Genomic DNA, 26,844 nt, shown 5'->3' on the forward strand with positions numbered 1-26,844 from the left:
TGCTGCTCTTTTGATGAAATTAAATTCTGAGAGTGAGAGAATGTGCTTCTGGTTTGCTTGTGGGAAAGTGTAAAAAAGGCAATTTACTGTGCTTCTTTACCAGAAGCCAGTTAATACTTGAGTTTTTTTGTCAATAAGCAAGTGGTTTTCACGGTACTGCAGTGTATGTGCTCAACACATCACTCCCAGTGACACTGTATGGTTGTTCTGTACCACATACAAAGGGCTATGATACAGCTCCTAGTTCAGGTACTCATGTAAACCTGTTGGTGTTACAGTGCATGGCAACTCCATGCACTATAAAGTTAATCACAAAATTGGCAAGTACATTTTTCTCTAAGAAACTTTTGAAAGAAAGCACATTTCCAATATTTTTTAAATATGCTTTTTCATAAAATGTGTACATCAACAAATGCATATTTACTAATTTTAAATGATGTACATTGCTGGAAAATGTGGACACAAGAGTTTTTCATTGTTAATCTGCTTTAACATACACATTAGTGTTAGTTTATAACCTAAGATGCTGTAAATATGTGTTCTTACGTTGACGTCATTACGAGTGAAAGATATGCAAGTACACATGCAGAATAACGAGGCTCTCTCTCAGGAACACCAATGATTAGCCTGTGTCATTATTCTTCCATAGACTGTACTCAAGCTGGAATTCCTACCATTAAGATAACTGGTCCAAAAACTAGCAAACATGTTTACCCCACTGACTTTTCAAGGTGACTGGTACATATGGTATTTGCTGTACAGCCTAAATAAAACATATTATTTAGTGCATTTTGGAAAGAATCTCAAACATCGGAGACTTGGCGTTCCTCCAGAAGGTGGTCATTCTTGGCTTAACCTTCCAAGGTTTCTTTCTACAAGCTCTCTTTTCTAGTTGTCTTTTTATCCAGTCAGATCCATATGGAAGCAAATAAGAGACATAAGTCTTTGAACTTTAACAGCCACTGAATACTTAATATTGAAATATTTTATTTTAAAAAACATGTATCTGAATTTATTTGTGCGGAATTTACCTCTTTGAAATTATTTTACTTTAGTATTCAGATACAAAAAAAATTCAGATCTCAAATTTCAAGTTACAATTTTTCGCCAACTCAAATTCAGATCGAAAAATTCAAGTCAAATATTCACACTTTCAAATTCAATTGCTCATATTCAGATCGAAAAATTCAAACAGTAACATCCGGGCTACCCAGGATTGGAAAAGCAATTGAGCCTGCATGCAATCGAACCGACGTCTGGCAAAGGGGAAACGAAGGCGCTCCGGTAAGTTTGCTGTTTATGTACAATCAAACTCAGGGCTCGACAGGACTATGTTGAAGCTAAGAATGTTTGGAACACAGCTATGGTTTGTGTGACTCGTGTCTCTATGTAGGTAAGTCATCACATGACAGACAGGCCGTGCTTTGATAGGCCAGACGTCGGTTTGTTTTTGACTGGTTGTGACATCACTAACATGCACCAATGTGTTTGCTTTTAGTTTGTTTGTTTAATCATGTTGGGCAAGGTTAAATATCAGTGAAATACGCTGATTATTATCTCTATACATGTGGGCTATAAGATAAAGACAACATATGGTATTTGTAAACACTGGACAATTACACCTTTTGCAGAGGAATTTAAAAAACATCCTTTTTATTGTCAAACTCTGCACATAAATCATTCTTTATTTTGAGAGAAGTGGGACTTCAAAGGTGAGACTTTGTCACAGATTAATCATTCAATACATTTGGATGAAATCATTTTCATGTCAGCATATTTATTTTCTGGAATGTATAGACAGTACTGACGCACCTGCTAGCTCCCCACACCACCCCATTAATCTTCTCACCTGAAAATGTTCCCATACAGACCATCAATAGGCACAGAGCCTCCTGTCCACACAGCATATCTAAAGGTATAAACAATAACAATGTACGTCCTATTCACCGAATGCCTTTGATACTGTACACCAATTTATCGTTATTATTATTATTATTATTATTATTATTATTTTTATTATTTGTAGTAGCAGTACTAGTATAGTCCACAATCAAATCAGACTTAGTTATTTCTCTTGACTCTGAGCATTTGTTACCTATGTATTTATGGAAAAAAAAATATCATACAGTTACATCCTTTGCTTTTTCTACATGTTCATTTAAAACACATTTTGCAGCAGTAACATAAACGTTACAGACTGTTTTGTACAGATTTCCAAACAAAATGCAACTGTATGCAACTTTTTTTTTAAATTAAGCTATTTTGTTAACTAAGTAACTGTTAAGTGGTTAATCATATTCTTGTCCTAAGTGCGTTTTCAAACAATTTAAATATGATTTCTTCAATTCTTGTACGTCCCAACTTTGTGTATTATGTCATGATACCAGAGTTGTGCTATCACCCGAGCAGATCATCCATCCAGCTTCTGTTTGTGACCGTATTGTCTGCTGCTTGCGTAGTATTTTTGCTTTCAGACACTAAAAGACTGTCCATAAATGAATCACTTGCCTCAGAAACTGGCAGCAGCTCTGGTCCTGATGTGAAGATGTCGTCAGCAAATAGATCTATCTGAGCTGAGGGTGTACCAGTGGAAAACACATCTGAACCAAGCACATCATGCAATGAATTAGATGTGGCTTGGCTGCTTGGTAGCACTGCAAACACATCTGTGCTGCTTGAGATGTCACTAAATCCAAAGATATCATCGGGTGAGTTAAATGGTTGGGTCGTGGATGCATCAGGTCCTTCCTGATCAGACACATTAAGAGTTGGAGGCTGAGAGAATAGAACACCATTAAGGCTGAATATGTCAAGGCCAGTGTCCCGCTCACTTGTCTGGTTGTTTGTAATGAAAGGGTCTGAAGTTTGTCTCTCATCTTGGGTTAGAGATGCTGGGCTAGGGATAATCAGCTGATCTGTCGTGCTGAGCATCACTTCATTCTCAGTTGATATTGGCTGAGAGTCAAGTAGGGTCAAACTTTCAGAAGAAACACCTGCAGACAAAGGTATGTCACTCACGGAAGATGAAAACACGTCAACAGGTTTGTTCCCTAAAATCTCCTGATCATCAGGCAGACCAAAAAGATTGGAGGAATCTTGAGGAGGTTCATGGTTGTGATCAAAAAATGCTCCACTCTCAGTGTTTCGTCCTTCTTCCTCTGGTGTATCAAACAATTCATTTGGCATTTGATCTGAGTTTATCTGAGCTACCAATGGGTCAGCAGGGACCGATCTGACACTGTCTCTGAAAATAATATCATACAATGGGTCACTCAAAACTTCTTCAACACCTTTCTCTGCTGTTAACTGACTGGTTGACTTCTCAAGGGATTGGCTGACTGATCTCACAGTCGCAGGGATCTCTTTAGACTCAGTTATTCTAGGTTCAGTAACAGTCTCACTGCTCTCTAAATCAGATCGTTGATCATCAGTTGGATTTGTCTGTGCATGATCTTCATCTGTTCGACCTGTTGAAGTTTTGTGCAGGGTGGGTGGCTCTGTAGATTTGCTTATATCCTCATCTGTGTTACTATCCAGTGTGTTGGGGTCAACAGCATTTGACTTCATATAGTCTTGATCCAGAGGTGAGACTTGAGGCAAGTTGACAACCTTTTGAATTTCTTCTGTAATGGCTCCTTTTATCTCCTCTGTCTTTTTGTCACCAGCATGTGTTCTGTCCTGATTTTCACCTTGTGTGGCTGACTTTGTGATATCCTCAGGCTTCTCTGAGGATGACTGAAACAGTCTTCCTAAGACTCCACCACTGGGTTTGACATCTGGTTTCTTGGCATCTTTCACTCCAACTTTGTTTGTTCTATCATTCCCACTTGACATGAAGAGCTTTGACAACGGACTCTTTCCTTTGGACCAGGAGCCCAGTTTCACCTTTGTGTTTTCGGTCTGTTTAGTAGAACCCTTCAGAGAATCTGTTCTCACAACAGGCTTCTTCTGAATATCATCATTGTCTTGATTATTGGCTGAATCAGTCTTTTTAAACTGATTTTCATGGCTTTCATGGCTGGCCTCCTCTTTGGTTTCTTGTCCTGCAGAATTGCACAGAGCACTTGGATCTTGTGATCCATATGGATTGACTGGGCAATTTGGAATAACATCCAATTGATCAGATGGCTTTTGGTGTGCTGTAACATCTTGACTTGAATTGAAAGTTTTAGTAAGAATTTGAGTATCATATGATTCCTTCTCAATAGAACCAATCACAGCTGCAATATCAGCTTGTGGACTCTCTTGAATGTTCTCCACCTTAACATGAGACTCCTGGTTTGACGTATTGGTTGTTTCGTCGTGACATTTATATTCAGATATTTCAAGGTTCACCGCACTTTCACTCTGTTTTTCGTTGAAGTCAGGTGTCAAATGATCAAAGTTATTTATTTGATCCTTTATATCCTTGGATTTATTCTCTTGATTCTGTTCAGATTGATCTGCGAGTTCTTCCTGGTCATACTGAGACACGTCGACATTGGGCGAAAATCGTACAAACTTCCTAACTTTATCCAGCTTCTTAACTATGGGATCATAATTTGTTTTTGAGGTGGGTGTCAGGTTTTTCTGCTCTGTTTTTCGGTTTGGTACAATAAAACACTTTGCTATGGAGGGTGAAGAAAGGCTGTGCTCTCTTGGAGATATGCAGCCTCCCTGGATGCTTCCAGGGGGATCTGGTTTCTGATCCTTGACCCCCTTATCTTTCATTTCTCCTTGGTGGTTGACATTTAATTGGTTCCTGTCAATTTTCTGATTCTCTGTAAAGCTCATGCCATAAGTTACTAATTTGCCAGTGTCAAGTGTCTTATTTTTCAGAGTTGGAGTATTTGTCCTCTGCACAGTATTAATGTCTGCGTTCTTCTTCTCTGGTGGCCAGCTCATTTTCAGTTTACCCTTAACACCAGCGCCACTGTTTTCCCCTGGCTCTCTTACAGATGTGTTTGTAACAATCACCCCAACAGAGACCTCCCTCAAGCCACCAGAGGGGTTTAAGTTCGGATTTCTAGTTTTGGGAGTGGACAAGGTATCTGGCTCATCTATTCCTTTATTTTTCTGAAGCCAGCGGTCTTTATGTTGTTTGTGACCAAATCCCTCGTCATAGTTTCCTTTTCTTTTAAAAAGCTGTTGGTAGTGAGAAATGCAGTAGAACTCCCCATAAAGAGATGAATAGTTGTGAATGCTGAAATAAAAAAACACAGTTGTGATATTAAATAAAATTTTAATTTGATATTCTTGATTTTTTTCATATGATTTATTATCCGTACTAGATCAGCTTCAGTTAAAGGTTACATTACAGTGTTTTACCTCATAAATGCCAATTACTAGAATATAAACTTTGTATTTAAAACTAAAATACTGATCAGGATAAGTACAGAACAGTTGATTTGAATCGTCTTATCATACTGTGGAAAAAACCCTCACCTGAGCCTCTTCTGACAATGTTTACAGCAGAAGCAGTTGTTGTGGAGGACAAGTTTATTGGCCACCATTTTTTCCAATGGATAGACAGGTGTCAAACAGGCGGAACACATTTCCTTGGCAGGTGGCTGGAACTGTGATGTTGAAAACAAATTCAGGTTAAGGTAACTGGAATTCTTTTCTTCTTTTTTTTTTACAGTTGGACATTGCAAACCTTCCCCCCCCCCCCCTCCCCAGAAAACCCAAACTGTTTAGGTTTTCTGGGGATTAAAGAAATTATGATGTGTTAATGAGTGAGGTTTAGAGGTGCTATGACTGTGAGCTAGCACAGTCATAGCCTGTGGCATACTAATGGGTAACATCAGTGGTTCTTGATATAGTTGCTCCATGATGATTTATAAATTCTATCTCACTTTAAATTTTAAACATTGGGGAATAATAAAGGGGCACCAGTATAATATATGTTTTGTATGTTTTTATTCTCAATTTACACAACAGAACATACAATATCAACTTGTTGCTAAGCTTTAATAAAAGAACTCAACACGTTATCATGTGGTTACAGTATAAAATCAATAGGACACATTTTTTTCAATAAAAAGTCCACATTTTTCATTTTAGATCACTTGCATTATGACTAATAAAACCTTTTTATAATCATAGTGTGATAAACACAAATTGATCAACTGCATCCCTGAAATAAAAAAAATAGTTTGTAGTAAGTGAATTACTTTGTGTTTTTCCTTTGGTTGGCAAATGTTACAAACACTGTCCCTTCCTCCTTGGCATCGCTCAACACTTTATCCTCGAAAGGGCGGCTAGATCGTCTCATTAATGGGGATGTCACGACTTCGTATCTGGTTGGGCTCCCAACTACTTCAAACAGAGCAGATGACTTAGCCTCAGATTGTTTGGTGACAACTGTTGAAGTCGTGGAGGAAACAAATACGTTGCCAAAGCCATCAGTCTCTTGGTATGTTTCACTGACAGTCTTTGTGCCGAATATTCCTGCGGGTTGCTCTGGAACCGTTTTCACTTCGAGCATACTAACTTTGCGTTGTGTGGGACTATGATTTTTTGAGCATTCAGCAGCAGATTCCTGTCCCAGATCCTTTTTTGCATCATTGCAACATTGGGAACTACACTCTGTCTTTGGTTTAAATGTTGAAATGGGCAACTTTGGTGATTCGGCAGGCTTTCTGGCAGCTGAGTGAATGGAGATGAATGACGGGGAGGACTGGGAAGAGGACTGTCTGATGAATGGCTTATTGTGCACTTGTCTGGGCACTTCTTGCTTGGAAGGACTTGAATCAGAAACTGTTCGCAGATTCACAACAGCCGTCTCTTTGGTTTGACCTGGTTTGGCCTTGCTTGACACAATACTTATTTTTCTGATGTTGTTTGCAGGTTGAAGGTTGTGCTCAGAGTTTAAAGATTCATCAAATAATCCTGACAGTCCTGCAATGTCAGCCTCAGATTTTAGATTGGAGACGGAGTACAAAGCCTTTTTAATTGCCTCTTCGATATCAAGAAGTTTTGCTAAAGTCTCTTGCTTCAGATTTGTTATTTCTTTACTTGCCTTTTCCAGATCTTCAAACGCCGTCTCGACTGAGGAGATGCTTTCTAAATCCTCCTCCTTTGTCTCTACTTCAGCTTTCTTTTCCCCTGTTTGACTTTGCTTAGCATCACTGCTTGGTGTAGCCATCCAATCAGGGACATTCTCATATAATGTCGTCAAGGATTTAATGTCAACACTGCTGGTTTCTTCCTCTATCTCTTGTACCTGAGACAGGATTCCTTTCAGTTCCTCTCGTTTTCTTAAATTTTCAAAAATTTCCATGGCTGTTTTCACATTTCCTTTCATGATCTCCTCCTTGTGGACAGAAAGCCTATTTCGCCGCTCATCCTCTGTCTCTTTTACTTTCTTCTCTCTCAGAACGACTTTATCCTCTAGCTTCTGATGCTTCTCATTGAGGTCCTTTTGCTGTAAATGACATGTATCAACCTGACTTTTGGTATCTGACGTTGGCACTTCAGTCTTGCTGTGTCGTTTTTTGGGATGTTCAGGATTGAATTTGTGTTGGTGAGTAGTGGTTTGGTTGGTATAGTTATCGTCACTATCATGTATTACTCTTACCCTCTTAGATAACTGAGGGAGTCTTCTGTTCAGAGTCTCACTTTCCTTTCTTTCAAAGTTCTGTAGTGCAGCCTGCAAGCTCATGCTCATTTCATGTTTACCATCTTCTGCATAATTCTTCATACACATCTGTATCTCCTCGGCTGCATTAATTTTCTGTATTACATTTCTCTCCATTTCCACAGTGCTGTGCATAACTTGGAAGTCTGATTTTTCATCTGTAAGTGGTGTTTTCTGTTTCTTCTTCATTTCCTGAGTCTTTGAGTCCATTGATAGAAGTTCATTTGTTTGACTTGTATCTTGCTCTGTTTCATAAACACATTTTGGATGGTGTGATTCATGTAAGGTTTCCTTATTGATTTTGTGTTTTTGCAATTTACCTGTTAAGGGGACAGGAGACTCATTGCTTTGTTTTGGAATCATTGCACTTTTTCCATTGTCTTTGATGGGGCAATCAACATTGGGAGAAGAAGAAAGTGGAATATTTGGTTCCTCCACAATTACGGATTTCATCCATTGTGGCTTTGGTGGTAAAGTTGGCCTCTGCTCCTGTTGTTTCTCACTAGTCTTTAAAGGGAGTGGAGGTGGAGTTACACTTTCAGACATGGGGGATTTTGAGCTTCCATTTTCTACAGGGTTGGGTGTTGAATTCTGTGTTGTAATGGATGGTTGTCCTTCACATGTTACTGAAATTGAAGGAGAAAATTTTGTGTCAGATGGAGGCATAGACACTTCAACACACTGCTTTTGAACAGTCTTTCTCCTCCCTGAACAAGCCCTACCAGAATTCCTGTATATCATTGCATCCTTATAGTCTCCTTTGGATACATTTACACTAGATTTCTCAAGAGACTGCAGAGCCAATTGAACATTACCTCTAACAATATCTTCTTTATCTAGGAGCTTCTGTTCTGTCACCGCAGTCTGCAGAGACCTAATGGCTGCCTTCACATCTCCTCTAATAACTTCTTCTCTTTCATCTTCTGTTGTCTGGCTATTACACTCATAACTTACAAAAGGTGGCAGTGGATCTGATGCACAATTACTGAATATAACTGCTCTTCTACAATCCTCAAATGAAACATGGTTTTCCTGACCGTTCACTGCATCACTGACCTTTGGATAAGTCCTGATTTGCTGGCTTCCGGAGGAAGACGAACATGTAGATTGCATCAGAGCGGAGGAGCTTTCCTCTTGTGCTGAGACATTAAGGTTGTATATATTTCCAGGAACAACGACTTCACGGTCCACATTCATGCTTTGCTGCTTAGCCATTTCAAGGGACTTTTTAGCCGCCTTCACATCTCCAGATATAATGACCTCTTTTTGGGCTGAGGTTCCTTCTATTTCAGGACCTTGGGCTGACAAATCCATGTCATAGATAGTTCCAGGTATAATGATATCTCGCTCCACACACATGCTCTGTTGCTTTGCACGTTCTAATGACTGCAATGTTGCCTTAATGTCCCCAGCAACAATTTCCTCTTTTTCTACCATGGCAGGTTGCTTTACTCCAAGTTGTTGCTTTGCTGATAAAACATCCCCAGGAATTATTTCTTTCTTTGGAACACTGTTTTCAACACTGACAGAGCACTCAGATGAAAAAACCTTTTTGGCATACTGTACATCCCCTGCCAAAACATCGGAAATGGTTCGCTCTACCTGCTCTTTCTGCTGGCAGAGACTTCTTTTTGCTTCTTTCACATCTCCCTGAACTATTTCAATCTGTTCTTTTGCAAGAAGGCTGTAATCAACTTCATCTCCTGACAACTCAGTGTGAAGACTTTTCAGGTAGTGCAGATCTCCTTTCTCAATGCAGCTTTTATACAAGTTCACATTTCCCTTTTCAGTTTCATCCACTCTACACGACGCTGCAGTCCTCTGGCTTTGGGCAGTAGCTAAGAGATTTCCAATTGTAGACTTTACATCTCCTCTTTCTATAACATGACTCCCGGTTTTGCTTTCATAATTGCACATAAGTGAATAAACTAACATCTCTGCTTGTCCTCCTGCAGTCTCTTGCATGATGATTCCTTTTTTCAAAACCTTATCTTGAACAAGCAATTCATCAATCATCTGGACAATATTTTGTATCCGTTGATCCCTCTCAAGGTTGATAGTTGTGGCTGACTGGTAGACTGGGAGTTCTACCACTGTGGTGTTCACTTTACCCTTCTCCACTTCTCTAAGAAGAGTAACTTGGGGCTTTAGGGTTGGTTTAAGTAAGAGTTGTGACATGATGTTTCTGATGTTACCCCCAATAACCTCTTCCTTCTGGATTTGCACACCTTCATTGCTTTCAACTAGATATTTAGCCATGTTAACATTTCTGCTCTCATTAGCTTCTATTATGATGCCACTTGAGTGAATGAAAGACATTTGGTATAGATATGACAGGGTGTCAGCAACACTGTTGGCAGTGATTTTGTCCAACGCAGTTGTCTCAAAGAGCCAGGTAGTGCATTTCACATCCGCTTTTGGTATCTCCTCCTCAACACCTTGCTTTGAGGTATCCTCAGGCTCCTTGATTTTGTCCAGGGGCTGAGATTCAAACAGCCAAGTGCAGCGTTTCACATCTCCTTGCTGGCTGTCTTCCCTGTGGACTGTTTTCACTGGACCTTGCTCCTGAGGTTCCCCTTTCAGACTGTCAATCGACTGGTTCTCAAAGAGCCATGTGGAGGTCCTGACATCACCCTGTTGGACATCTGTGACACTAACCATTCGCACAAAGTTCTTGCATGACTGTTCAGATTCAAATATCTGTTTACTGAGCTGCACATTACTGCTTCCAAAGTCTTCAGTGACCCTGACAACGGACTCCTCACGACTGCTAAGAGAGTCCAAAGGCTGTGTCTCAAACTTCCATCTTGCTGACTTGACGTCTCCTTTCTTGACATCTTCTTGGGTGACAGCCCGGATCACATAAACTTCATTCTCTGCCTTGATGGCATCAAGTGGTTTTGTTTCAAACATCCACCTTGCTCCCCTTACATCAGCACTCATCACTTCCTCTTTTTTCACAGTTGTAACCTCATGGAACTGCCCCTCTTTGTCTCTGATGGCATACAGTGGTAGGGACTCAAACATCATGGTACTTGTTTTCACATCTACATTGCTTACATGCTGTTCTATAGGGACCAATTTCTGCTCAAGGGGTTCGTTGGGGATTTTGTCCAGTGAGGAGGTTTCAAATATAAACTTTTTGCTGTGGACGTCCCCGCTCTCTTCACCACTCTCTCTCCGAATGCTTGCATCCTCATTGTCCTTATTGATCAGGTTCATCGGACAGTTCTCAAACATCCAAGTAAACTTATGTACTGAACCCCTTTCAATGTGTTCACCTTGGTTTTGATCGTCACATGTCGCCATCTCGGATCCTATTTCATCAAGTGACTGGGATTCAAAAAGGTCTTTGACTCGTGAGACATCTCCTGACTGAAAGTCAACCTGGCTGACACATCTCATGTCTTGGTCTGAATTTGTATTCTTTCTTATTCTATCCAAGGTTTCTGTTTCAAATAGATGTTTGACAGTTTGCACACCAACCTCTGATTTGACAGAATCCTGTATGGTGTTGCAGAGCTTCAAATTGTACTCATCACCATCTTTGATGCTGTCTAGAGGCTGTGATTCAAAAAGCCATGTAATGGACTTGACGTTGGTATTGTCCGTTGCTTCTTTATCTTTCACTTTTTCTGATTTGTCATACAAAATGCCCATTGGTTGCGTTTCAAATAACCATTTACAGGCCTTGACATCACCTTTACAGGGCTCCGCTTCAACAGAGGCATTGTGCTCTGTCTTGTTGAACTTAGAATGGATCCCATCTATTGTCTGGGTTTCAAAAAGCCACTTTGCCATCTTGACGTCTGCTGTTGTATCCTCCTGTCTGGTGATTCCTTTGATTACCTCAACATTTCCCTTTCCCTCTGTAAGCTCATCTAAAGGCCTGGTCTCAAACATCCACTTATAGTTTTTGACCTTCCCTTTGATTAATTCTTCTCGGCTGACTGTTGTGACCTTATGGAGGTTTCCAGAGCTGTCCTTAATTGCATATAAACAAGTTGCCTCAAACATTGCTTCATCCCCTTTCATGTTTCCTGTTGCAATGGTATCTTCCCTCCCAATAATCTCCTCATCAGAATGAGCAATTTTACTCAAAGGGATTGTTTCAAAGACATGTTTGAATCCCTTAACATCACCCCTTTCAATCTCTTGTTTTTGGAATGAGGTATTCTTCTTAATACTGCAGCCCTCAAACATTTTCTTTCTGCCCTTTACTTCTCCTTGTTCATCAGCTGAAAGGGTTATTTTCTTCAGGCACCCAACTTCATAGGTATCACTAAGAGTCTCCATGGGCTGCGTTTCAAACAGCCACAGAGAAGTCTTGACATCACCCCCTATCACTTCTTCCTTTTCCAAGGATATTTCTGCTGAATCTCCTTTCAGTATTGCCAAGGGCTGCATCTCAAAAAACTTCCTCTTATTGACGACATCAGCCTCTTCTTTGCATTCAACCACCGTTCCTTCAAACTTGTCAACTCCCACAACCTCTTGTATCGTATCAAATGGCTGAGTTTCAAACATCCACCTCTTTTGATCAACTCCTCCTCTTTGCCCCTCTTCCAGTGATATGCCCCGAATGATTTTCACTTCCTCAGTTCCCTTATTAATCAGGTCCAAAGGCTGGGTTTCAAAAAGCCAACGGGCAGTGCTGATGTTGCTGCTGATGATCTCTTCCCTGCAGATGGATTTTACTTCATGTATATTGCCGCTTTTATCTCTGATGGCACAGCAAGGTTCTGCCTGGAAGAGTTTGACAGTCTTCTGGACATCTCCTTTCTGCTCCTGGAGCTCCGATCTCAGTTTCAGGAAGCTATGATCCTCTATGGAGTTACAGCGTCCCAAATCACTCAGTGGTTTAGACTCAAAAAGCAGTCGAGTCCCTGTCACATCTCCTGGCTGGATGGATTCTTTCAGCACTGCCTCAACCAGTTCCCCTTCTTCTCTTTTTGATTTATTTAGAGAATCTAAGGCCTGGGTCTCAAACAGCCATGTTGATGTTCTCACATCACCTCTGACAGAGGTCTGTCTTTTAGTAGGCATTTGTTGGGTGCTGTCAATATGCTCAAACACAGAGGATGTGCCTCTGACATCTCCACCTTTTAACTCCTCATCATCCAACATCTTCTTGGTTGCATGAGGATCCCCAATGTTGTCTAGATTCCAGTTCTCAAAAATCCACCTCATGGACTGCACTTCACACTGATAAGCTGCATCTGTTGCATGAGTGTCTTCTGACTGCACTGCTTTCATTATCTCATCATCCACAGCATCATCAAGACTTGCCCGTAGGTCTGGATGGATGTGTTTAAAGAGCCTCTTCAGTTCACTCTTCTGCCGTTGGTGGTAGAATGTGGAGAAGGTTTCTTTTGGAGGAATCAAAGGGGGGCTAGTTAATGCTGGATGCCCATCGTAGTCCAGGGGTCTAGGTGGTACAGGAGGGGGTGGAGGGAGAGGCAGGTCATCTTCACCAAGGGAAGATTGTGAAACTGTGATTTTCCTGGCTGCGTCAGCCATCTTGAAATGAAAAAACAAACAGATTAAAGTAATATTGTCAGCATTCAGTTATCAAAAGCAGTATAAGTAAAGGTTCATGCAAATAATAGAATGGCATGCATTTGACGAGCGAAGCCATACTTTACCTTTCTATGCTGACTTGATGTTTTTCACCGCAAAGCATCCTGTCACCACCATGCCATCATGTCACAGTCACGCAGGGTTAACAAAACACTTCATAGCTGTTAGTAGGCAGATATCAGTCGGACAGGTAGCGAGGTAGCGAGGTACTTTAATAACTTGAGCTCAACCGCTTCTTTTCCGCTGAAGAAACACCGATACTGTAAATATAAATCTTGTAGTAGTTCAGTTTTAAAGTGTTTGGCAGGTTAGTTTTGCTTCTGATTTCCAGGTTAATAGATTAAAAATGAAACTTTTGAGGGAAGGGAATTTACTTATTACTTACTAATATACTTATTATTAAGTTTTTAATATGGAAAACAAACTGTTGTTTATTTACGGAATCAGCAGATTCAGAGTAACAATAGCATTCATTTCTACTTGGTCAACCTAATGGATGTACGTCCAATATTCACTCTACTCTGGTTTGTTCTACACCAAAATCCGAGAGATACATGAGGCAAATTTTCCCTTTCACTTACAGCTAGTCATTTGATACGTGCTTGATATAAAATGACAGATTATAGTATCTTAAAAGGGGAAATTCACCACTAATGATCATTTAATTTATAACCAAATGTACTGGACCATTGAGCCAAAACAATGGAGCATGCAGTCTGTGGAGATTCTCTGTAAGAGTACAAAGGTGATATGCAAGCTAAATGTGTAAACACAGGTTCAAAAAAAACTATGAATCATTTTTTGTTTAATATGTTGTAAAGTAACTACAGTCATTTTGTTTACGAATAGTTTGTGGTTACAGAAATGTTCGGATATCAGATATTCCAGCTAGTCGACGCTGTTGAGAGAACTGGTGGGGAGACGGGTGACAAGGGCGGGGCGGGGGGAAAGAGGGAGCCCGAGCAGGGGCTGGAGGGTGAGACAGGTGTGGATGAGTGCACTGTTGTGTGTCTCACTAAAAGTTATGAGGAAAACCCAGAATGTGGGACTGATTTATTCCTTAAATTTATTCCTTCTCTCACACACACACACACACAACGTTGCTTACATCATGCATCAAGGTCATAGTTGTCCAAGGGTGTTGAATCAGGAGCAACGGGACTTGGTTGTAGTTACTTGCGGACGTTTCACCTCTCATGCAAGAGACTTCTTCAGTTCTTACTACAGTACGTTGTGGTGAAGACCCCGATATCTAACCTCAGTGTGGGCAGCACTCATTTGTGCTTTAGGCTTTTTCAATGACAGTCTTTGAAACAATGGCCGTTAGCACATTGGAGTCACCTGCACCCGCATGCACTGCTATTCTAACACATCCTTACAGACTGCCCTTTTCATAATTTTCAATTATTATGTGAAAAGTATTCGTCAGGCTGTCACACTAATCTTCATTTATTGCCCATTGAAGCCCATTGAAAGTGGCACTAATCCTGTCAAGTTTATAGAACCTGTTCTACTATTTTAAAGAACAATGTTTTCTGCTTATTCAGAAATTAATGTGAGATGTACTGTATATACAGTATATTATATAATGATTAACTGTAAATTTTAATGCTGTGGCCATGATAAAAAAGAAAAAGCCGCTAAGTTGTTCTGAACTTATTAAATATATCTAAATATAAATTAATAAAATTCTATGTCACTCATAGGTTGATTCTTCACAGCTAGGTCAAAGGATAACAGTCTTGCAAGCAAAGTGAAATAGCAAACTACCACAGCAACCACACTTTTTAAGGGGTGAAAATTGAAACGGTACCTTATTTTTTTTTGTCCTTGTTGCTGAGGCACCTGTGACTTCCTGTTGAACAACAGACATATAAAGTCAAATATTTGTTATAATTATTAATGAATATTAATTCGGAATGTTAATATAAGTACTGATTAATGAATGTCAGATTTTTCACTTAGTCATCGCACATTGTGTATTAACCATAGACTTTAAAAAGTGACTGTACAGGCTCAGGCAGAAGCAAAATGTTTTTTATATGCCTCCCTACATTCTGATGAATTTAAGGTCAACCCCCACAATTTTATAGTTTAATATGATCGAGTTGATAATTGATGTTAATAATTATTTTCTGTAAAAGTTTATCGTAGCTATAGTATAAAGTATGCAAGGGATTAAGCATAACATGTTGAGTTGCCCCTATATTGTGACAGAGCATAGTGGTCATTCCCCACAGAACCCCTTGACCTCGGTGTGTTGAGAGGAATGCGAGGCATGTCAGGAACTCACTGGCTGCGTTGAGCCTCCTGCGGCGTCGATAGCGGCTGCTCTTGACAGATAGAGAGCGGATCTCTCTCTCACGGAGGAGGAAGCAGATATCCTGTCTCTGGCTGGTCCTGTTGGGGAGCCCCCCCTTGTCAGTGACTGACTAGTTTTGTCACCTGTAAAAGACAAGTCAACGTGAATTCAATAAAGTCCATGTCCAAAAATACAAATAATTTACTCAATGAAACAGCAATAACTGTAGTGAAATAATGTTTTGATTGTATCATTTATAGATTCATTGAAGTGTCACAGACTTATAAAAGAAGGGCACATGCTGTATCCCAAAATAAGCAAAGCAGAGTGTCTTGTGACAGCAACAAGCTTACTGATAACACTGTGTGTGCGTGCGTGCATGCGTGTGTGTGTGTGTGTGTGTATTTATAGTGATGTTCATAGTGTGTGTATTTATAGTGATGTTGGAGCCTTTTTTATCACTGATGACTTATGGAAACAATGTCATCGGCCACAAGACGTACTCTACAGTATGGCATCCTTAACAGTGGCTTTGACAAGCTTGATGTGACATATGATTTACTTTGTTTAAGACAAGACATTGTAACAGACAAATCCCTTTGATCCCAGGGGACTGACAAGACAATCAGACCCACACAGCTTGCCCGCTGACTGGGGTGCACATCACACTGCATGCCATGGACTGACCATGACGCCCAAGAAGACAGGGGGGAAAAAAAACCAAACAGCAACTGCTAGCTCAGCTGGAGTGAAACAGATTGTTTTGCACATTGTTTATGTGAGCTCCCTCCCATCAAACCATCAACCCCTGACCAAAGGAATGTGACTGCCTGACCCCACGTAAAACATGGAAATGATCCCAGCTTTAACGTGCTGCTGAATGTTTCCACTAGAACACAGTCAGTGACTTTTGAAAAAAAAAAACCCCTGCTAAAATAATAATAATTATAATAATAATAATATATTTGATTTATAAAGTGCTTTTCATGCACCCAAAGCGCTGAAAAAAATAAACAGTGAAATCATGTGGAATTATCTTAGTCAGGAATATTTCAGACAAATTAATTCAGAAAGTATTTCAACAACAACAGCACAGTGAACAATATGGCGAGAGGTCAGCAGCTCAATGTGTTGCGCAGGCCACCCAGCTGTAACTAATGGCCCGATTTGAGCACACCTCTCCTTTTCACACACTAAGCCCTCACCGGACAAAAGGATCGTCCAGCAAGCTGGCGCCTCTCACGAGTCTGGATTTAAAGCATTTTGCATAGATGGGCAAGCAGACAGAATGAGGCCGCCGAGTGCCATGCCCGTCCTCGCCCGTTAAACTGAAAGGGTCAACTTCGTCAACAGTATCAATAGCTGGCACTGATTTGTAAAAATCAAAAGTGCCTCAGAGGCATTTTCTTTTAGTTATTTTTTTTGATTTTTTTTTTTTGATGTGTCCTTGATCTGGGCTAATTCTCCAGGAATGAAGCGGAGCTATTAGCGGCACAGTAATGTGAGGGCGTTTTGGGCCACTGGCAGCTGTACAAATGATGGGGAAATGCAGTTGGTATTTGTTCTTCATCACCACCACCTTCGCCACCACCACCAGCTGTTGCAGATTGTTGCCACATTCACAGACTGTAATGAAAACCTGCATGCCAAAAGGTGGCACACACTCGAGGGCGTCAGACCCCCCAAAGACCACACGCCACCAGACAATAAAAGTCATTTTTCTCCTTTTTGTTTAGTTGTCCACAATCACTTTTGTGATGATAGCACCAACAAAATACTAATAATGGAGTTGCAAGCATTATGGTCACAACACTTTTGCACAACCTAGCTCTGAAAACAGGGCAAAATGCAAAGCATCAGGATCATCAGGTTGTTTTTTCAAGTCAATAATTACATTTTAGATCATTGTAGAGGTGAAACAAATAGATGGTTAATCGATTAGGCAATCAACAAAAAGATCAACCGCAACTACTTTCATAATTCGTCAATCGTTTCAGTCATTTTCCAATAAAAATAGTGTGTAAATATATATATATATATATAGAAGATGTCACCTTGGTCACACTCTTTTTTGGCATTTAAAAATTCCATTTATTTATTCAATTTATTTTAAGCTTTTATTCTTATAATTTGGGATGTGATTTTTATTAATCATAGTTATTATTAATTCTGTAATAATATATAAAAAAGCAAAGAGAATCCACGACAATCCACATTCATTCTGCATAACTAAAGAATTGAACCAAATAGGACAAGCCATGATACAAAATAATGTAATATAGTAGCCTAACTCCATACCGATTAAGTTAATTACTCAGGATACTCACTAAAACGCTGCCCAGCGTCGTTCTCGCTCGCTTCCCTGTGTATCTCCGCTGTGCTGGCTCACTGACTCTCAAGGCCTCGGTGCTGTGTGATGCAGCCTGTCTCCTCTCTGCCTGTCACTTCTCCGTGACTGAATGCTTTCTAGTCCTGCGGCTTCGGTGACAGCTGATTTTTATCAGAGCCCACTGCCTCAGTGGAAGACTTTGGCTATTTTTGGGTGGGACGGCTGGCGGCTGCTGCTGCTGCTGCTCAGCTGAGTCAATCACCCCTGTTTGTCACCGAGGGACTGGGGTACCCCTCCACCTCCCATTCCCACAGCTACATTGTCACCCACTATATCGGGCACTAGGTGGGACCTACGATATGTGTGTCAGTGGGTGCTCCGAGGACAAAAGAAAAGAAATAGGAGCAGAAACACACCAAAGGTCCTAATTTGGAAAGATGGTAGGAGGAAACTGTTTCTTGCTGCTATCATATTTTCACCTTTTATTCAGAAAGTATGCAGTGATCAGTATCAGTAATCGAGTCCGCTCACATTCCTGTATGTCTCTCACCCATACCTGACGCATCACAGGGTCAAAGCATCAATGTGCTGGACTGATATCAGTTCCAGGACACAGAGCGGCGTGGCACAGAGGGCCATGGTCCGTCGGCGTCACGGTCAGGGCCGCCAGCGACAGCCTCACTCCTATCTTGAGCATGTGTGCCCAACGCATAGTTATGTATTTACACTCCTTCGTCCTTGTCTAATTTTAGCTGATTGATGGTGCACCCCAAGGCCAAAGCACACCGGGGTCACTGTTCACCAAACTCTGCCGGGATTTAGATGGTGACACTTCAAATACTCTTTGGGTACCCAATATAGATCCATGTGATGTACTGCATGTGTGCGGTGCCTCAGACACAGTTTTTTCACACATGCTGATGCATAAATTGACATTCATATCTCAGCATATTACTGAAATAACTGTCACAATATCAATAGGCTGTAATTGCTTGATTTCATCAATTTACAATAGTCCTATAAAGTGATGTTTACTGATTATGAACTGTGGCCCCCGAAATACAACAGTGACCTCATGTCTTTGATGGAGCCCTGGCACTTGTCCCATCTGCCCTATCAGGTCTCAGTGACTGATGAAGATGAAATTGTGCACTGCTGCTCACCGTGCGAGTATCTCAACATTTTGTCCTCAGACTCTTGGAGCCCATTCATGACCTTCCCTCGCTCCGCCTGGGATGTTCCCTGTGGATCAACAACATGCAGAGTCACGAAGACAGTTCCAATTCAATGTGTTTTTTCTTTAGAGTTTCCAGTGGACATAGCCAGACTAAGATAACCACCTGCTGGTGCTACGTACAAAGAGTGGACATGGGAATATTATTAATCATCACACCTCTTAAAATGTTGAACTATTCTGTTGAAAGCATGTGGCGCCAAAGTGGTTTCAGGTTTCAGAGAAAAAACAACGTGTTTTCTTTTTGTCAGGCGCTGAAGGTGTTAGCGCTTCATTACCGTCTGTTTCCACAAACTGTTAAATGAAACGTCTGGGTCCTCAGCTGTGGGGGCGGGGGGTCGACCATAGAGCCAGTTGGCAAAATGTAGGCCAGACTTTTTGCATGCATCTCATTGAGTCATTTCATGTTATGTGATCATGTTAACATTATCTTTAAGTAATTTGTCTGTCTGAGGTTGCACCAAGAATTTCCCAAGGACCATGAGTGCAGTCAAATGCTGGATATATAGATTAGGTTTTCTCATGTATAAAACAATGCTCTTGTCAGTAACTTACACACCTGAATGACATCCTTCAATGGAGAGTTATGGCTTCTGTGGTCCTGCAGGGGGCAGTCTCCCCTCGTCCTGCTGCCAGCAGCAGACTGGTAGTCCAGTCTGGGGCTGCTGTGGATGCTCTGCTGCAGCGTGGCCTTGGACTCAAACAGGGCACACAGGGCTCTGGTACCCGAGGACTCCTTCTGAGGGAGGAAGTCCATGGAGCGACTCCGGGACAGATTAGAGCTTCCTCCCCATCCCCAGAGGTCCACGCTCTCCCTCCTCCCCGCCCGCCCCCGTCGACTGTCCACACAGCTCTCTGACCCCTGGAAGGCAGCAACCGTTTTTGTGTGTGTTTTTGGGGCAGTGTTGTAAGTTTAATAGTTGGAAAATGGAAAAATATTCATTACCTGGAGATTGCGCTCCACTTTTTCAATACTCCTGATGTCAGCGCAGCCTTGGTAACTGTTTGAACACATTAATTGGCACATTTTATCTACAATGATCCTTGGTCCTGGTATGGGAATGTGTAAGTGAATCAAAGTGTCCCATGTGCCCTTATAACCAATGCTCAACTTTAATTCCTTGCTGGCTACCAGAAGAGGACTTGCACTTGGACACTGGGAAATCTTGAAAGCATGCCCAGTCAACTTAACTTGTGAAAGTGGATAACAGTGTGCGTGCTGAACTTACTGTTGCACCAGCTGGGACACAGACTTCCTATTCCAGCAGGTTGACGCTGGCAGGACCCATGACCTCTCCTGGACCCCAGACAGACTCCTCAGGGACTGGGTCCTCCTCAGCCCAAACACCTCCATAGTGGTCCGTCTAACAGTAACTGAAGGAAGGAAGCGCTAAATCACTCACCGTTCACCGGGCGCACAACAGCACGCTGTTACGTTTACAGTTATCTTTATTACTAGAATCCAAATCTACAGCTGAGGCTTAACTGGATTTTATTGTATAATAGATTGACAGACACACTTGACAGTCATATGACTCTGTCAATGTTTATGAGAATCCGCACTCTGACAGCAAAAAATTATGTACAAAAATGACACACACAGGAGTATGACTGTGTGCCATTGCATGATAAATATATGATTTGATTATTTTAAACTACATACCCTACATTCAAAACAGACAAAAGTCATACAAACTGAATTTTAACAGAGAACTTGATATTCTCATTTATTTCCCATAAATGCACGCAGGTGAAGAAAACCACAAAAGCTCAACACAATCACAATGTTATATCATTGCAAATGGGTTTGTACTGTTCTTTTTGCAAAATCAAAAATAATATTCAAGCCCATACCTGAGGCGAAGCAGAAGAAGTCACCTGTGCGTACCTGTCTGTCTGGCTGACTTGTGGTTTAGGAGCATCTCTCACAAGACACAGTCATTTGTTGTGACCAAAGTCCTTCCACAACTTGTGATTCAAGCCTGCCGGATATGACGATCAGCTACCATAACCTTTTACTGATACATTTCTCTGACTGATCAATAAAACACACAAGCTACAGAAGTTTCTGTTTATTATGCAAAGCAGGTCACAAAATACATACATGAATCTGTTCTATATTTAATTGCTAATGACAGTGATGACAGTAGGGGGATGAAAAAAAAATGCAGCGACAACCCAGGGAGCAGACATGTGTGTACCGTGACAACTGGTCCAGTCAGATGGGGGGTTTTCAAATGCCTGACATAGTCACTCTGTTACTGTATCTTGTACCAAAACTCATGAGCTGCAGCATTTCATCTGCACCTCACGTGCTCATGATTAGTGACTTTTTTTGTCGGAGCAGGAGTCACAATCATTCACTTTGCGTGCTAATATCCCTCAGTTGTGCTTAGATGATAGTTGTGCTAAGTTGTTCCTGCTATTCTGCTGATACAGGACCCAGAGCCGACATACAGGAAGAGCTGACACTGCATGCAGCGCTAATGTTGATGATTACAGCTGGAGCTCAAACTGTCAAGTTACAATTCTGCCATAATGTTGGCACACAATGTAAAGGGGGAACACTAACTCTGACTTTCCACAGCAAAACATGTGGTAACCATTAACCTTTTGATTTCAGCTAGTGTGCAATGCAAATATTACACTTCAAAAATCTGGCAGTTAAAGTTCCTTTAATCCAAGATGAAGTGAGAACAGAGAGTGGTTTTAATACCGGAAGTTTCTGTTGCTTATTTGATACTAATCAAAATCATTGTTCCCTGATTTCCTGTTGTGTACGTTTATATGGTCTTTGCATCCCCGCACCCTTATCATTTTTTGGTCATTATTAATATTACTATTCCACTGACAAATTAACCTAAACCTAAACCGCATAGAGATACTGTTCCTTGCTGTGTTTACAGGGTTACAAGATTACACGTAAGTCTTTCATAATATATAATGTTATATATATATATATATGAGAAAAATTATGTTTATTGTTTCTGCTTCCCCCAAGTGGACAGAAATGCAGGTAAAGTGGGTTTGAGATCAAGAGATTGTAGACATGGAAGGTGTTATTAGATCCCAGATTATATCGGCTGTTATTCTGCTCGTGACTCAGCTGCCACTTTCATATTTTGTATTCTTAGGAACCCTTTAAAATACTTTGGCTTTGTCAAAATTGGCTTTGTCATTATTCAGCATGTCTACTGCTGATAATATTACTTTCATCTGACCTCATTGTTTTTATCATGAAAATTCAATATGTCGACATACAGTGAAGAAAATTGTAAATACATTCACACGGGGAAAACAAACAAAAACCAGCATTGTTTTTTTAATCTTAATATTGTTTAGGAGCCAGGAGAGGGCACCAGAGCGACACGTCTCCTCCCACCTCCAGATATGTGGTCAAAGGGCATCATCCTGCAGGAATGCTGACAGCACATTTGTTTGTTGTACTTGTATACTTGAGTGGGTGCAAATGCATTAGCTTGGCAGCTGTTTGCAGTACCAAAGGATCATCTAATGCAACTTTAAAGCATCACAATGCACATGCACAGTAATGATTTCAGTGATAGCAGAAAGAGCTCTCCTATGTCTATGTTGTGTGTCAGTGGTGTTATCAGCCTTTAATGCATGTGCTTTGCCAGCTGCAATGGAAGAGAGAAGGCAGTGTGTAGCGGAGGGATGGGGGGGTCAGCTCCACAGAACAGTCAGTGCTGGCCTGAACAGCTGAGAACAGAGTAGGTCTCCTTCCTCCTCCTCCTCCTCCTCCTCCTCCTCCCCCTGCTGCTGCTGCTGCTGCGTGCTCCTGCGAAAGCCTCACATGGAGTCACATGTGACGGCCAACAAAACCAACAGCAGAACAACACTGTGCTGCGAGCTCAGAGAGCACAGGAGCTCCCACTGCAGGGCTGACAGCCAGACGCACTCAGAGGCACACTGTGTGAGAACAGGGACGCACACTTTGTGCACACTCCAACAACTTTGTTGGTTTGTCATTGTGAATGCACGATAAAGCATAGAGACATATCATACGTATATTATTATATTGAGAGAGAGAGAGACCGCTGACCAGTGGAACATTGTACCAGGTTCCTTCAGGGAGGGAAATATATTTTGCATCTGCACAGCAACACACAGGGCAGCTTGTAAGTGTGTAAGAAAGGTCACCGCAGCTCCCTGGCTAATGTTGACAAGAGGCTCATTGTTGAAGGGGGAATGTCAAAGCCAATCACACAGCTGCTCTGCTGTTACGGCTCGCACTGCTCACATGCAGCGACAGATAAGATCACTTGTGCTGAAAACTGTACTTGTGTAACCTACTTTGCACTGTGGTCTGCAGCTTGACTTGCTTTTGCAAAAAGAAAAGAAAAAGAAATGCTGTAACAGTGATCATACGGGGATGATGTTTTACAGGGGCACAATGGGCACACAATTGCCCCCAATAATATGTAAATATATCAAATAAATCATTAGTTATCAAAATGCTAAATCGATAGTACATTGCAATAAAATATTACAAGTGCAGCAGCTTTGAGCCCTTCTGTTCCCGGCCATGACAACGCTGTGAACAGAAGGCATTTCAATATTACATTGGAGTTCATCTCAGCAGGTTACATGCTGTTAGTGCACAGATCTCTTTCATATCAATTTTTCAGTCTACATGTTGCACAGAGAGCAGTCCGCCCCTTGGACTCAGCCCCATGAGTTCCTCTACAGAGATATGATATCACCCCTGGAACGGGCCCATCGTTTAGGCTGCTGTACAATTGGCACGAGACCACAGCTAATCATTTGGGTGTCACAGGAAGTTCCCCGGTGTCAACCACTGAATTGATACCGAGGCACAGACAAAAGGGTGGCAGTTCATACATCACTTAAGGTGCCACTGTTGTGACATTTTCTTCATCCGATGGCATTTCCACATCGGAGAAAGTGAGATTGGTATCTCTTTGAAAGAAGTTTGACAAAGGGTTGAGTTTAAGTTGCCTGGAAACTGCAAACAGCAGCAGGGTCCCACGTGTTCTGACAAAGTCAGAGCAGTTTTGGTTAATTCACGACAGCGCTGTCTGCGCTCTTCTTATTGATTTGAAGTGGGTGGCATTCATTTGGGGGGAAAAATACTTGTGAAACGAGTTTGCCGGTGGTCCCAAAATGGATGGCTGTATTTAAAAAAAAATATTTATATATATATTCTGTTTATTACATTTTTTAAAGAAAAATGTACAAACAAAACATAATAAACTAACACTGAACAGATAGTAGTGCTACAAGACCGGTCTGTATAGTAAGCGAAAATGTGACATTAATAGTAGTAAACAAAATAGAGCACTTTGTTTGCACAGTAGCAAATTATAACCCAGTTTTCAGGGGCTTGAATGTCATAACGGTGAGTACCAATTGAATGTCTACATTAAAACATTTTCGTACTAGAAACCTGACATATAACTGCTTCAGACTTAATTGTCCAAATTAAAAACATAATTCAACCTGAAGTCATAAACAAAGGATCATGCAGAAAGCCAACAACTCTGACGTAAGAAATTTTGACTGCAAAGATGATGCTGATGATGAAAGCGGTCATGCTGCCGGTGGTGATAATGATGAGGATGATGATGATAAAGGAAACAAAGATAATGATTCACTGCCTTACCGGGCTCTAAAATAGAAACGGTTGGGCGATATTTTCCCCTTGTGGCCATGGTGACGACTGTCAATATATGACATCAGAGGCTACGTAAAATGGGAGCAAATGTGGGCACATGTAACAATTCCAAGAGGGGAGTTAGTGGAGTGAGGCAGCAGCCACTGAGAGAAAGAAAGAGGATGAGAGAAAATGATATTCTCCATTTTTTTTTAAATCATGAGGGAGTGAATCTATTTATCTACCTACTTGATTCTGTTGTCAAGGAAGTATGCACCAGGAAAATTCTCCGGGCAGCGTGTGTTACCTTAGATTATTACCTGTCTGTGCAGCAACAGCATTCACTACCTGATACACCCTGTTATGTCCAGGAAAAAACTGAAGGTGATCTTTAAAAGGGGGGTGAAATCCCCGTGATAGAATCCACAGGAAGCAAGCAGAAACTGCGGCACGGTCTCACATGCCTGGAGCTTTGTCGAACTCTGTCAGGATATTGCTGTATGTGGGCCATTGCTGGCACAGCTCGACTGAAAAAAAGGGGCCACGAGAGCCAGTGGCAGCAACATGAGAGGCTGCCAGAATGTAGGTTAACCATACGTTGTGTAACATGGACTCTGGACTGAATGCATAGTAACATTTGACTCTCACTGTTCTCTGACGGTACGGCCAGATGTGAGGCCGGATCATCTGTCAGGCTCAGAGTAGGTGACAATGTAAATGAAAGCAGATCAGAAATAATGAACCTGCTCTGTGGCGTAGTATGTCACCTCTCCTTTGTTATTCACATGACATGTGAATGGAATTTAATGTAAAGACATCAAGTTAGGAAAGGGGATTTGGCAGACTTTCATAAAGTTAATAAATACAGTGAATTAAGTTAGAATGACTGTGAATATACTTTACATGGTGAACTAAAAAATGACCATCGCAGTGCTGTTCCAGGGAATTATAAATTCTCCTCCATGACTCATCTCCGTCTCTGTTAGTGTGGACTGGAGGAGTCTGGACCAAACGCCGGACTGCACACTGCACGCGTCTAAGTCACGCTGTGCGTGGAAACAGCCGGCAAAAGGAACAGGAAACTCCAACTGTATTGCACAAATGTATTTTCGTCCACACAAGTGCGATTGTACTATAAATAGCCCCATAGCCTCACGTAGCACTTTGATCATGTGTCATGAGGAGTTAGTCACTCTGAGACCTCACACAGGATGCACAGACACATTACATAATATAATACAAGTTTGAGCATCAAATAAAAGAAAGTATGTGCACTTTTTTTTATGTGCAGAGCATTTATTCCTTCCCTACCCTGCTGGACACTCTCTGGTGTTAACTGCTCACATGGGTCCGTGGAGTAGAAAACACACATGCACTGCGGTGATCCCAGTCAAAGTGGGTCACACTGTTGGAAACACACTTCCACTGAGGGCTGAGGTCAGGACGAGCAGTCCCTCCTCTGGCCAGAGCAGTTGGACCAGCAGGTATTTTGGTGTCAGTGCAGTTTTTTGTTTAACCCCTCGCCGATGGGCTGATGTGTATCAACACAGGGGTCAAAGCTCAAGCTCAAGAGTATTTTTGGTCTTGTCTGTTTTTTTTCTTTCTTCTGTTCATCTGTCGGTCCATCTGTTAATCTGACCCTCTGTTTGTCTGCCTCACTGTGCGCCAGGCTTCATTTTCCTTCCCAGGCGGGGACATGGAGTAGCCTATGATTATCTTTTAAAAGCAGAGACACTGGAATGTTAATCCAGTCGCTTTACTATTTCTCACTCAGCAGACTGTCTATAAAAAACTTGAGTTTTAAAATGAGACTGTGCTCATATGTGCATAAATAAACTTCAATTAATGCGAACATCTGCTTATCAGAAACGGAGTCAAGCATGGAAGCAGGGAGGAGGATTTTTTTTTTTTTCTTTGAGCAATAGAAGCCGAGGGCTTTACACCCAAATCCATAATCCTGCCCATCTACAGCTCCTCCATGCCTCAGGGAGTTTCCTGGAGTTTAGGAGTGTCAAAATAAAATCCTCATCACCGAGGAGCACCAGTGAGTCATGTTACAGTAATGTAAGATTAATACCGAGGAGGATGTTTCACCTTCAGCCGAAGTCTGACCACCACTTTTCATGAGAGCTTTTTTCAAGGCAGT

General features: G+C 41.4%; 1 protein-coding gene across 3 annotated transcripts; it reads right to left on the reverse strand.

Moving 5' to 3' along the window:
* Nucleotides 1-8,106: 8,106 nt before the first annotated feature.
* Nucleotides 8,107-21,023, reverse strand: xirp1 (xin actin binding repeat containing 1). 3 transcript variants are annotated; one of them, XM_035634793.2, is made up of 9 exons: nt 20,918-21,023; nt 20,293-20,437; nt 20,010-20,064; nt 19,623-19,925; nt 18,993-19,071; nt 15,492-15,643; nt 15,012-15,053; nt 8,675-13,138; nt 8,107-8,244 (listed from the first exon to the last, which is right to left on the reverse strand). In XM_035634793.2, exons 2-9 carry the CDS (start codon nt 20,415-20,417, stop codon nt 8,242-8,244), a joined length of 5,223 nt encoding a protein of 1,740 aa, XP_035490686.2. In that variant the 5' UTR covers nt 20,418-20,437; nt 20,918-21,023; the 3' UTR covers nt 8,107-8,241. The 3 variants fall into 3 exon arrangements, with proteins under 3 accessions (XP_035490686.2, XP_035490687.2, XP_035490688.2); XM_035634794.2 differs by lacking the exons at nt 18,993-19,071; nt 19,623-19,925; nt 20,010-20,064; nt 20,293-20,437; nt 20,918-21,023 and adding an exon at nt 17,828-18,053; XM_035634795.2 differs by lacking the exons at nt 15,012-15,053; nt 15,492-15,643; nt 18,993-19,071; ... (2 more) ...; nt 20,293-20,437; nt 20,918-21,023 and adding an exon at nt 13,264-14,997.
* Nucleotides 21,024-26,844: the final 5,821 nt, after the last annotated feature.

Source organism: Scophthalmus maximus, chromosome 5, assembly GCF_022379125.1.
Source record: "Scophthalmus maximus strain ysfricsl-2021 chromosome 5, ASM2237912v1, whole genome shotgun sequence".
Classification (NCBI taxonomy): Eukaryota; Metazoa; Chordata; class Actinopteri; order Pleuronectiformes; family Scophthalmidae; genus Scophthalmus; species Scophthalmus maximus.